Here is a 12921-nt window from a genome sequence, read left to right on the forward strand (position 1 = left end):
CACTTCATTTTCTAGTGCTGCGACTGCAGTGGGGCTAGAGACCTGATGATTGGGAAGGCGGGCATGGAAAAAAAAGCATCAGTTCTGTCTTTAATGGTTTGATTTCAGATTTGTGGCACAGAGCTTGCTGTGGGTGTTACACAAACCCACCGCTTCAGGAACGCTCCAGGTTCCCTGGGGAGCGAGTTTGCCTCCGGTCAGGTCTTTAATTCATTTTGCTTCTGTGTCGGGGCATGAAAGGAAAAAAGAAAAACCTCTGTTGCCACAGATGACTGCCCAGACACCTTTTTGTTTTTTGTACCTCTCCTTTTTACAGAAGGATGTTCTGTGACTCACGTTCTGCTCCTCTGCAGGACGGCTCTTCTCTGCCGGTGTGGTTTTTATTGCTCCTCTGGCCCTTCTCTCTTCTCGTGATCAGTGCTGCTTCGCTCTTGTACTCTGTTTTCCTCTGGCCTCTCGAAATTGCATGGTTTTTTGGAATAAAGGTGCTTGTTACAGGAAAGGTTTAGGAAAAGCTTGAAGTGGAAATTTTTGTGATGAGTGTAAAATACCCTTAAAAATGAACTTAATACCACAGGCTTGCAAGCCAGAGGGGCTGCTGAAGCTGTTGGGAGAGATTCTTGCTGTGCCTGCGCCTTCCTCTGACCTTGGGCAAGCGCCTTTCTCCCTGCCCCGGGTTTCCTCTTCCTTTCTGCGAAGCGAGATGGTATTTGCCTGCTTTGGGGGAGGAAGAGAGCTATCTGGATAAAGTATTATCTAGAGGCTTGCCCTCATCCAGTGTTGCCAAGTATTTTTGCTGAGTACGAACATTGCTGCTACCTCTTGTTTGTCCTGGGTTGTGAGCGGTGCAAGCTGTGGTCTTCCGCTCGTTTTCATCGAGCTGGGGGGAAATGCTTTGAGCCAGTTTGTGCTCTGGCTTTGGCAAGATTTCTGCAACTGCCTGCAGTCTGCTTTCCGGAGAAGCATGCTTGATTTACACAGACCCCCACACTAAAAACTTCCGCTTTTTTTCTTTTTTAAAGCTGTCATCTGCCTTCCAGGTAATCAGCTCCCCTCCGTACTGTGAAGTGGACACAAAATGAACATTGATTTTGTAAGGACGGCAGTTTGTTTGGGAGCTCAGGATTATAAATAGCTAAGAGCCAGTGTTGTACAGCGCGGTAGCGATCCTGCCTCTCAGTGTCTTGCTGTCAATCGATTTTACCCTCTAATTGGTGAAGACTTTGGGTTTCAATGATTGGAAATGCCCCCTCCCTGTTCCCTTCGGTGCCTTAAACATCCCTGCCAATTCCCCATTAGGGTGGTTAATTGGTAGCAGCGTGGCGATCGATAGGGGATTGGCAGCCTCCCAGCGTAACACAACCGAGGGGTTCGCGAGGGCTGAAATAGGAAATTGTAAATGTTGGGAGCGCAGCAATAGCTCGGGTGGCTGGGGGAGCCCTGTTTGGACACAGCATGCTGCAACACTGGCACTGCTGCAGGTGCCATTGGAGCTCCATCCAGCCCAGCAGAGCTTTCCTTGGGCTGTTGCATTTAACAGTCACCGATGCAGCTTCGTGACCCGTTGGAAACCACAGCGTGCTCCGGGGCTGGATCGAGCAGGGCTTTGTGCCCCAGAGCAGCACGGAGCTGGGGGCTGATCGCAGGATGCTGGCTTGGTGCAGGATTGTTCCCCAGCCACAGTACCAGCGACACGCCTGGGGATCCCCTCGTGCTGTGCCTCGACCACCCGCAGTGTTTTCCTCCGCAGGTAATCATCCAACGTGTTCCTTGGGTCACAGCGGGGTGGGAACGTGGAACCTGGGAAAATCAGACAAAGTGGGGCTCTGGTTGGTGTAACAGCATTCGGCCTGGGAGCCCTCGGTCTGGTCAGGTTGGTGTTGTGCTGGGCAGTGGTGGAGGTAGGTTTTCTTACCTTTTTTTTTTTTTAATGTGTTCAGCAAGCCTGGCACTAACTGTAGCGATATTCTCGGAGGTGAATTTGGGTACTTAAATATCTTGGCCTGAATAGAGGTATAAAAATAGAAGCCTACAACAGTTAGGTGCTTCTGCTAATCTTCCTGCTGAAGGACAGGAGACCGAATTGTTTGCACCCAGCCAGGAAAGCCGCCTGCTCTCACCATACCCATGCACCACAGCCCCCATCCTGGGGTGCTCAGGCCTGGTTTCAGTTGCCAAAAGATGCTTCCTAACAGGATTTGTGCTCCCAGGACACGCTCAGCCCAGTGGTGGGAGCCTGTGGCAGGGGCTGCAGTGGGGTCTCCAGCCTGGCTGGACTGGGGGGGTGCTCAGGAGGGCTTCACGGTGCTCCCGCAGGGGCTGGGATCCTTTGTGATGGGCTGAGAAGCTGCTGGTGATGAGACCAAGTAGAGTCGGAGCTGAAGCTCTGACTTTCTTCAGATCTGGCTGGTTTGTGCCTCTGTGGTTTTCTTCATTCTTTTTCCTTCCCTTTTTGGAGCGTTTCACAGGAGACTCCTGCTCCTTAACTGCCGGGGAGCAGTTGTCAGCTTGAATTTGTCTGCAAGACTCTAATTCTCAGATGGAGATAATTTCTGGCTACTGCAATACTCCCGTTGCAAAGTAACCTCGGCAGCCTGAGGACAAAGGCAGCTTCTTGAATGCTCGCAGATGCCCAGATTTCTGGCTCAGTCCCGCTCCCTGCAAGGCAGCTCAGGTGGTTCCTCGCACTGGCAGGTGTTTGCCCCGGGGTGAGGAGCAGCAGCAGGACAGCTGGCACCGTTGTGCTGAGCAATTTTCCGTGTAGGAACAGGAGGGACTTGGGTGTCCTTCACACAATCTTGTTAGCTAATTGTTATTAGCAGTCACCAACATCCTCCTAAGGGCTGGAAACTGCCACGAGAGGGCAGAAGCTGTTGCTGCTGTTTCCAGTTTTGGTAGCAAAGGCTGCAAATACCAGTTCTTAAGGGTTTCCAAACAATTTTCCTTTTCCTGACAGGAAGAGGACACTGTTCAGATCACGTCCTTTGCTGCTTCTTCCCAGGTTGGCTCCCACCCCCATGGCAGGAAGGCTCTCCCACAAGGTCTGTCTTGAGCCCCTTCCACCTCTGCCACAGGAGCTTGTTTCCAGGTGAGATTTCTGCCCATCGTGGCCTCTGCTCTGCATGGAGCAGCACGAAGGACTTTGGAGAAGCTCCATCCTCCATTATTTTTGGCATTGTTTGCCCGGCAGGCACAGTGGGAGCTGTGTTGTGATCTGCACCATCACCCCAAATCCCTGATACTGCTGTGTGAAGTGACAAAAGCCAGTGTGGTGGCACTCACACCCCTCCCACGATGGCCATGGCCTGTCTGCTCTGCTCTCTGGAGCACTCCCTGCAGTGACATGGTGATCCTGCTCCTCTGTCACCTCTGTCCCCATGCTCTTGTACACGAGGCCACCTGCTGCACGGCCACCAGCTGGGGTGACACCAGCAGCTGGCTGCATCAGCCCCTTTGTGTGTGTCCTGCGAGGTGGCACTGCCAAAGCTCCTTGAGACCATGCTGGCAGAAGAGAGAAGGCTGCTGCAATGTCCTCAACTATCTCAGAGGCTTCGTTTACCCCTAACAGGTCTCACCCTTTGTGGTGATGTGTCTCCTGACATACCCTATGGCAGCAGAGCAGCAGGGTGCAAGTCCCAGATGAAGAGTTTTTCCTGGTGAGTTAGGAGGTTCACGGCCAATTTCGCTGTCTGGGAGAGACGTAAGCGTAACAAACGGGAGCTGCCGTGCCAGCTGACAGCCCCGTGCCACCATCTGTGTTACAGGAGGTGGGGAACTCGGTCCAGTTGTGAAGTAAAAAGGAGAATGATGAACTAGTAGATGAGTAGGGTGGTAACTGCTGCTGCTACTTTGGGATTGCACTATGGTAAGACTTTTTTTTTCCCTGGGTCTTCACTGTTCTTTAAGTATGGGCTCTTTAACCTTTCATATATCAACAGTAACTGCAGTGAGCGCTTACAGATCGTTAATCCCTTCTTTCTTAATGTCACTCACCACAGCACAGCATCGTGTCTGTCTTTATTCCTTTGTCATGAGAGCAGAGATTCTCTCCAGTGTGAAACAGCTGCAAACCCTCTGCCATGCCCGAGTTCCAAGACTTAAAGCTGAGACAGTTGTCCAGAATATTGTACAGGCAGCAGCAGCAAGCCAGTCTCTGGGAGAAGAGCATGTTTATTAGCTCTATCAACAGTTGCCTTGCTGAACAAACAAACGGCATTGAACTCGGGAAACAGTTATTGAAAACATCACCCCCACACCTGCCACTGTATGAGGAGCAAATTGTGTCAGGTTGAAAAGCTCCTGCAGCAAAACACCCAGAAGCCAAACACGTTTCAAGGCCTTGAAGAAGGTATGGGAGATTCTTAACAAATGTGCTCAAAACGCTGACGAGTCGAGAAAAAACAGACAATAGGCAAAATGCCCCAGTAATACAGGCAGCAGCGTGGGGTCAGCTTGGAATCAGATGGTCTTTACTGCAATATTGTTTGTGATTTCTTTGAGCACTGCTTTTCACTAGCTTTTTTTTTTTTTTTTAACCAGTTTTTCTGAGGGTCCTTGCACCTTGGCTCTGAATGATGAAGCTATGCACACACACGTGTTGGTTTTGATCAGGCTCGGTGTGGTAAGCATCCAACTACTCATTTCAAACAGGCAGCAATTCAGATTGGCAGCAGGAGCACACTGTAAAGCTGTACGTGAATAAATTCACTGCATCCTTCTGGGCATGAAGTTTGGACTTTATCTGGGTTTAACAGGTTTTTCATGACTAGAATCTCTGTTGTGCAGTTTTGCTCTAATTAGAATAGGGGCAGGTAAATGTGCTCAAGGGAAAAAAGATATTTAACCAATGGCAGGTTTAATGTCTGGGTGTTTCAGGTTTTTCAAATACAGATATTTATCCTGCTACTGTAGCTAACTGCTTCTCAAATACTTTTAAAAAGGAAACAAAATTCCTTGCATCTCTTCTGAGCCAACAGGAAATACTTATTAATTTGGATTCCAACATGACTCAGTTGAGAGATTACAGCAGTTGCCAAAACAACTGGTGGAGCAGCTTACTGGAAGTGTAAAACCAATAAAAACCATGACAGGATAAAAGCAGAGATGAAAAAAAATCTGTAACCATGTTTGGGAAAGTATTTATAAATACTACAAAAGATGCTAATGCACAGTGATCACAATATCTTTTTAGAAATTACATTTATTTATTCACACTGCTCAGTACAAAATAACTGTACCTACTGGATACTTTACATCTGTACTGGAGGCTCTGCAGTTCAATACTGTGGTCATTATTCTTTATCTTTATAGTTTCAAGGTCTTGGTAGTTTACTTGCAGGGTGGTATCATGTTAAGTCTGTCTCACAGTTCTCTCTTGGTATTTGCAGTCAAAACACATGAGATTACATGCCCAAATTTAAATATGAAAATGACTAAGCAACTAGTTATTTCACGGTAGTATACGCTTTGTTCTTTTGTACCTGTAAGAACAGCATATCTTGGATGATTCAGGACTTAGAAACATCCATGCTGGCACAAACAAATAAAAACCCTGGGCAGCAGAAAGACAAAAACAAAAATATTTAGACAATTGGGTTTATTCAGCCTAAAAGAAGAGCGCTAATGTTAACTTAGGGGGGTATTCAGTGAAAGGCCATGATAAGACAGCAGAAAAGATGTTTAGACCGGGGGCCAGCTTTGGGTCATCGTGCTGAAGACATCTGAGAATAGCAAATTAGCTTCAGAGCCTGTGTCACACTAATAACAAACAACATTGTTTCGGTCATTCTCTGAGGTTATGCAATGGGAAAACCTAATTATAGCTGACATGAACATCAATATGTTGCTTTTTTAATGCCTTTCTTCTGATAAGAAAACCAGCTAAGGAAAGCCACGGTACATTATCTCCGTAAACAACCATTTTCCTTGCACGACATTCTCTCTTCTTTGAACCCGTACTACCACACATGATCTGATTATATTGGCAGAAGCCTGCTAAAATTGTTGCAAGTTAAAACCTCGGCTACCCAAAGCATCAACCATCAGGCTCTGCTGGGCTGGAGTGACCTACTTAAGGGAAGAGATGAGGTCTTTGCTGCTGCTCCTGACTGTTGTGTACGGCTCTGGTAACATGACTTGAAGCTAACTACAGTATATGAGTTGGTTTACTGAGACTCTGTGTACTTTCATTTCAGCTCCTTCTCTAAGGCTTATTTTTTTAGTCAACAGCTGCACTTAAAAGTCAAGTTGTTCTATCAAAAGTTAAAAGCACACAGCACGCATATACCTAACACTACGGTCTCTCGAACTCCTGTAAAATAAACTGCTGTCCTTTTTCTTTCTCCTGAAGCTGGATGTAGAATAAAATCTACAGAGAGTCACCGTCTTGTTCTTAAATGCAAAAGCCTCGGTTGCTTCACTTAAAAATGGGGAAGGGTTTGTTTCTACAGTGCATAAACTATTTTATTTAGTTGCACAAACTCTAGAGGACCATGGGGGACAGTAACAGATACCTGCTATGATTTTGCAGAGTGAAGCTGGTAGCAGAGAAGGGTGTGTGTGTTTCACTGGAACATTTCCCTAATCTCTCCTTTTCGGAAGGTGCAATAATTTCAATTCCCCATTTCTATCACAAAAACATCAGTACAAATCCAGTTCTTTTTTTTACTAATGTTTTAAACAAAGGAAAACTACTACAACTATAAGTTGAAGTATATAACATATAAAAAAAGAAGCTGTTATAAAAATTCTTTGTAGGGCTTCTCTTGAGAAGTCCAATATTACACATAAAAATGCAAAATAGAACTGATGATATAAATTTACAATTTTTAAGCTGTGTACTTACTGAAAGAATTATACTCTAGAAAATTACTCCAAAGCCCCAGGGGCTTGAGTTTCTTTTTCAATAAAGATTTCACATGAAATTTTCTTCGTTCAGTCAGATGCTCGTTCTCCGTTTGAAGAAACAAACAGTAAAAGCCCGTAAAACATTTAACTTCTATGTGAGCCTTTGCAAGTCTCACTTCTGAGTTCAATACTTATGAATCCCCTCTGTAATAGGCACGCAGGAGGTCTGCATGTCAGTCGGGCTCACATCATAGCCCAGCTTCTTTATATCTTTGGTCACTACGTTGAAGGAAATGGTCACAAAGCCTTGAGATCGCACCCTCGTTACTAGAAGAAATAAGACCAGAATAACACTGGTTAAGAGAGGATTTTGAGTCACTGTTGAACTCTTCACATACCTGGGTAGGACTGCCTTGTTGCCAACAGGAGAAATGGGTGGCCAAGCCACGGTCTGCTGCCATGCAAGGGCTGCATTCGGGAGCCTTTGGGGCCTTACCTTCTCTTCCTTCTCCCTGTGCTACCACTTTGGGGTCAGTAAATTCTGGACGTCTCCCTGTGAACCAACTTGAAGAAGAAAATGGAAAATAAATAACTGGATACACCTGGTCGCATTTAGATTTGACACAATTTATTATATGCGATTTTTTTTAAAGAGGGGTAATAAGTCTCCCAGCTTTTGTTCACAGCATAGAGTTTTGGACACTTATTCACTTTCTTTATTGCTATTCTACTTTGATCAAAGATAAAATTTCCTCTCTCTGAGGGAGAAAAACAAAGAAACAACTTTCATACACGTTATATTACATTCAAGCTGTATCTGAGCTAGACAAACTCTCTCTAGAGCAAAGCAGTTTCAAGACCAGTCTGATTCCAGGCCTGATTACCCAAAGTAACAGAGAGGCTTGGATACTTCAGGTACATCAGAAATGCACTTAATACAAAGGTAGATGAAGTAGCATGCAGGTTCTATGAGAAGGAGATCATAAGCGAAGAGATGGACATCAGCTGAATCCTGTCTGTGGGGCACAGATTCCCACACCAGCTCTGACCCAAACCAGGCTCAGCTGGTATATGCAATCCACAACCTGATAATCAGCTCACAGGTCAGCAGCCCTTCAGTACAAGAATTCAGGTCTGCTGTTAAAATTTGTTCTTTTTCAAACATGAAGATGACAAAAAGACAAAGCATTGCGGCAAGCAGAGAGTTAACACGTTCTGAGAAAGCTCTTCAAAAAACCCAGACACCTGAAAATGTGTCTTTACCTTCAAAACCACCTGGTTATGATAGAAAGTGTACACAGATATGCATCAGTGAGTAGCTGGATGGACATTTGCAAGTAAGAGCAAAACTTTAAAAATAAGAAGCCTTTAATCATTACCTTGTAAACTTTTGCAGCCTAGATGTGGACTCTGGAACAAACATAGCAATGGTTCTCTTATGCCTAAAACAAACACGAGAGGTACAGACCTTCAGAAATGAAGCAAACAGCACTGGCAAGTCTTATATTTGTGCAGGCAGCGGAATTTCAGACACGTCAGACCACTGAACACCTCAAAGTAAAACAATACTTTCCCTTTCACAAAGAAAGTGTTTGCTTGCATAGGAAGAGCATAATTTCAAGCGGAAGGAATGAAAGCTTAGTGTGTGCTGAGAGAGATGGGGAGAGAGTGATGAGAGCTAACATACTGCACTTCATACTTGGGTGGTCTTTATAACAGTTCTAACTTTAAGGAGTAGCTTACGGGATTGCCAGTAATAATAATAACAACCAGGGACTGCTGCTAGAAAATCCACACCCTTTGTACCAAACGGACAAGACAAGATAAGCAGATATAGGGACAGTTTTGTCCCTGCGATAACACTGCAACTTGGAAATTAATCTGTCTTTTAGCCCTGAAAGATGGCAGGGCTGTCTGCTCACCTTCCAGGTGTGAAGGGCACGTGAACAGCTCCGTAACCTCTCACCACGTCGTTTCCAAAAAAATCAGGTCCGTAGACGCTCACGACAATCTGCGGCCCTGCCAAAGAAGCGGGGGTGAGGGAGGCACCTCGGTGTTGAGCATCCCCCCCTCCCCAGGCACTCACAGCCGGACGGGTTGGTGCTCTTGAAGGTAATTTCGATGGGGAAGTTCCAGATGAGCGTGGTGGGCGAGACATCGCTCTTGGAGGTGATCTGCGAGATGCCCTCCTCCAGGCCCTGTGGGGGGGAGAAAACCACATAAGTGGGGCCCTGCCCTACGGCTGCCACACACGCTCAGCTGCCCGGGCAGCGCTTCAGGGGCAGGCAGGGAACCCTTACAGCGGTGGGAACCCAGTCCTGGCCGTAGACGAAGCAGAACTTGCAGTAGAGATCATCAAACCCGGGGAACTGCGGGGAGACGGGCGGCGTCAGCGGGACGGGCCCACGGGGACCGAGGGCCGGGGCGAGGCCGCGCTGCCGGGGCTGGAGCCGAGGCCGGGCCGGGGTTGAAGCCGGGGCCGGGCCGCCCCTCGCCGTGGGTCCCCCCTCACCTCCCCGCTCTCGATCTGGCCGTTAACGGCCACCAAGAAGACGCCGGGGCCGCCAGCACCGGCCGTCATGGCGCCCGCCTCGCCGCTAGGCCCCACGCCCCGGCCAGTTGCCATGGAGACGGACGGAGCGGCGCGGGGGACAAAAAGCCGCAGCGGGCGGCGCTTCGCGGGGGTGCCCAGGGTTGCCAAAAAGCAAGGGAATCGCCCCAAAACGCCGGCAGTGACGTTCCCCTCGTTCAGCACAGCGCGTTCTCGTCACCCCCACTGTCACTGGGCTGAGGGGCTGGGGCTGAGTCCTACAGGAACCTGCCTTCCGCTGCCCATCTCCCCCTTAATCCTTAAGCCGCGTTGTGTTGTGAATTTTATACATTTTTGTTTTACAACGTTTCCATAAATCACTGCTGCTGAGCTCTTTATAAGGCATTCCCTGCCCGTGGGAGGGAGCAGCACACACCGAGGAAATGGCCACTAGATGCTGCTGCCGGCCGGGCTGCGGCGGCTGCACCCGCAGGGAGCCCCAGGACTGGGGTGCCCATGGGGGAACATTTGGGATCGGCAAGGACGGGGGCACCTGGCAGCTCTGGTGTCCCCATGGGGTCACAGTCACAGCTACACGAGGCCTGTTACAGGCCATGAGGTGTCAAGTTTCAAGGCTTTGTAATTAGCGTCGTGTAATGACGTATTTGTTTCCCTGGCCTGGCGGGAGCAAGCTGCGTCCCGAAAAGTGCCGATACCTGGATGCGACTGCACGTCCCGTGGGAAGGCACGGAAATGGGATTGTGTTCTTCTGATTAGCCTGCTCTAATTAAAAGGGGAGTGAATTCTGTCTGTCTTTTCAGAGTTGAAGCTGCTGACTCTGGCCGTGCTGCCTCCCTGCAGAGGCCATGAGGTGATGGTGCCGGGAAGCTTTGCCACCGCCACAGCCGCTCACCCCACAATGTCATTCTCCATCTCAGACCCTGCTGCCCTGCCTGAGCTGTCCTGGGACATTCAGTCAGCACTGGGCTCTGGGGAAGGACGTGAGGAACAGACAAAGCTCTGGCCACCAACTGTTTGGTTTTCCCTTGCTGCGACAGCAAGGAGTCGGAGGCAGCCTCGGTCCCCATCAGCTCCATTTTGCCTCCCTTTTGGCAGCCACCCTGTGGAGGCTCGTGTTGCTGTTCTGGCTCTCTGCAGTGCCACACTGTGGACTCTTTGTTTCGAGTGTTTTTCCTGAGGGTAAAGGGGCATCCTGAGATACTGCCTCTTGCCTTGTGAGGGGTGCTGTGTGTGTTTGGGCTGGACTGAGAATAAACTACTAAATCACTACTGTCTGTGCCTGAAAAATGCCTTTAATATTCCTGTGGATATATTCTCTGCCAATCTTTATTTCAATTAGATTTGTCGAGTTTTCTTTGAGTTTACTTTTTTTCTTTTTTAAACATTCAGCAGACAAAACTTGGCCAACAGGGGAATGGGAGAAAGGCTCCTGGGATGGGAGGGAACGACTGAAATTTTATCCTTTCTCCCCTGCCCCTCAGAAATGCTTCAAAGCAAATCACTTATTTCAACTGAAAATTATCCAGGGGAAAAATAAAGCAGCTCTCAAACAACTGCCCTTTGCAGCTAGCAAGGCCATTTAATTAACACTTTTTTTTTTTTTTTTTTTCTTTCCATTTCCTTGGCTACCAGCTAACTCAGACCTAGCTAAGAGCCAATTTAAGTGTTGTTTTTTTCATGCCTGGCAAGTGATATACAGCTGCTGGAGGAGTTAATACCGGCACCAAGAGATTTTTCCCCGTGACGGAGAAAAGGCAGCGGGGTTATTCTGCAGCAATGAGTCATCTGTACCTGCCTGTGGAAGGCCTCTGTCCCCTTCCAGTTGTAAGGAGACCTTTCTCCCCCCCGCCCCCTTACTTGCCAATCTTGTTCTAATTAGCTGCATTTCTGCTCTTTATGATTAGAATGAAATCCCAAGCAACGAAGCAAAGAAAACTTAATTAACGGTCCATCAGAGATTTCAATTTTCAAGCATAATGAAAACTCACAGATCAGGGCTATTCTGTGGGTGTTATTTAACGATGTTGGCATCTCTCTTGGCCAAGTAAAACATTAGTTTCTTCTTCCAGCCCTGTCCTGGTCCTGTTGTTTGGTGTTCCCTGTGTGAGGCACTTTCTGGGAACCTCCCCGGGGCATTTGGGGCACCCAGGGAAGGAAAGTGCTCACCTGATGCTCGCTGGCTTGCCATCGTGTGCAGGACAGGTCCCATCTCTGAAAGAACATCTCCTGCTCTAGCAAGCACTGACCTCTGTGCACAAGGCATTAAACAGCTAAGGGAATTGCATTTTTTTTCACTTCCAGGAAGAGCCAAGGCTGAGAAAAATCTGTGCCAACTCTTCCAGGCTCATGTAAAGGACATTTTTTTAGGCTCCCAGCTTCCAGGAAAGTGCTTTGGGTGTTGCTGCCACTTGTGATCCAGCGCTCAGTGCGCGTAGGTGGATGTTCTCACCTGTGGCAAAGAGCATCCTTGTGGGAGTGCGGTGGAAGAAAGAGGCTGGCTAAGAGAAAATGGGGTTGCACAGGGCGAGATTACAGTGAGAAAAAGGAACGTCTAAGGCAAAAGGAGCCTGTGCAGTCCTTCGCCTCTGCCAGACACAAAGTTCCTCCCTGGGGGAGCCTGGTTTTTGTGAGAGGCACAGGAGAAGGGCTCCTTTGCAGAACTGCATAATTGCAATAGTGAGATGGAGCCCTTGGTGCGAGCAGCAGGCCCAGGTGCTGCTGCTTGCTGCTACCCAGGTGAGAGAGTGCTTTAAAATCTGCGCTGGAGGCTGGTGCCCAGAAAACAGGTTCTTTGTCACCATTACATTTTCAAGTATGATTAAACCAACCCCGAGGCTGATTCATCGCTTCCAAAAGGCACTCAGGGAGGGTGGGTGAGAGAGGAACGACAATACAGTGGCACAGCAGAAAAGTTTATTTTTAATCCCAAATATTTACGATCAACACCTGCTAAATGGCCAGTGAAATACATTTTATGGTGTCATTAATCTGCAATAAACCAGCTTTATTTTTAGAGTGTTTGCACAAAGTTGCCAGTCTGACTCATCCCTGCCCGCATTTCATCTCTGCGAGGAGGCTACAGAGAGCTTCCCTGCCCTTTGTCTTAGCAGCCTTTTTCTTCTGTTCGTAGCGCTCTTCCCACCCGCTGTTCAAATCAAAGAACGTGGAAGTACACGGAAAAGCCTGAGCCCAGACAGCGATATTCTTGCTGTAATTCTTGCTGAATGTATTTACCCAGAGATTTAGTTTGGTGGGAAAGTAATTGGGCGGCGACTGGCGGGGTGAATTGTTCTGTTACGTGCTGACTTGCTGTGAGCCAGCCAGGAAACCAGTGCGAGGGGCTGCAGCTGCCCCAGGAGGGTCCCCAGCATCCTGGGCACTGCAGAGCAGTGGCTTTGCAGGGACATGAGGGGAACACACTGCGAAAACCTAGGCCATGTGTGACTGCAAGGAGACTTGCATCATCCTCAGCCCAAGCACAATTTGGCCTAATCCCCCTGGAATAAAAAAGCACAGCAAAAAGA

The 12921-nt window shown here is 48.1% G+C and overlaps 1 protein-coding gene across 1 annotated transcript; it reads right to left on the reverse strand.

The window, feature by feature from the left end:
• Positions 1-5312: 5312 nt before the first annotated feature.
• B9D1 (B9 domain containing 1) lies at positions 5313-9451 on the reverse strand. Its single transcript, XM_084295814.1, has 7 exons — positions 9359-9451; positions 9147-9215; positions 8933-9044; positions 8769-8865; positions 8226-8288; positions 7343-7410; positions 5313-7173 (listed from the first exon to the last, which is right to left on the reverse strand). Exons 1-7 carry the CDS (start codon positions 9425-9427, stop codon positions 7031-7033), a joined length of 621 nt encoding a protein of 206 aa, XP_084151940.1. The 5' UTR covers positions 9428-9451; the 3' UTR covers positions 5313-7030.
• Positions 9452-12921: the final 3470 nt, after the last annotated feature.

The sequence above is a fragment of the Netta rufina genome (assembly GCF_964035555.1).
Source record: "Netta rufina genome assembly, chromosome: 15".
Taxonomy (NCBI): Eukaryota; Metazoa; Chordata; class Aves; order Anseriformes; family Anatidae; genus Netta; species Netta rufina.

Bases quoted from the DNA above. Each gene is read 5' to 3' on its own strand.
- B9D1 (XM_084295814.1), bottom strand. From the start codon at position 9,427: ATGACGGCCGGTGCTGGCGGCCCCGGCGTCTTCTTGGTGGCCGTTAAC. The intron at 9,216-9,358 runs GTGAGGGGGGAC...GTCTCCCCGCAG, and splicing joins GCCAGATCGAGAGCGGGGAG to TTCCCCGGGTTTGATGATCT. The intron at 7,174-7,342 runs GTAAGGCCCCAA...TATTTCTTCTAG, and splicing joins ACAGGGAGAAGGAAGAGAAG to TAACGAGGGTGCGATCTCAA.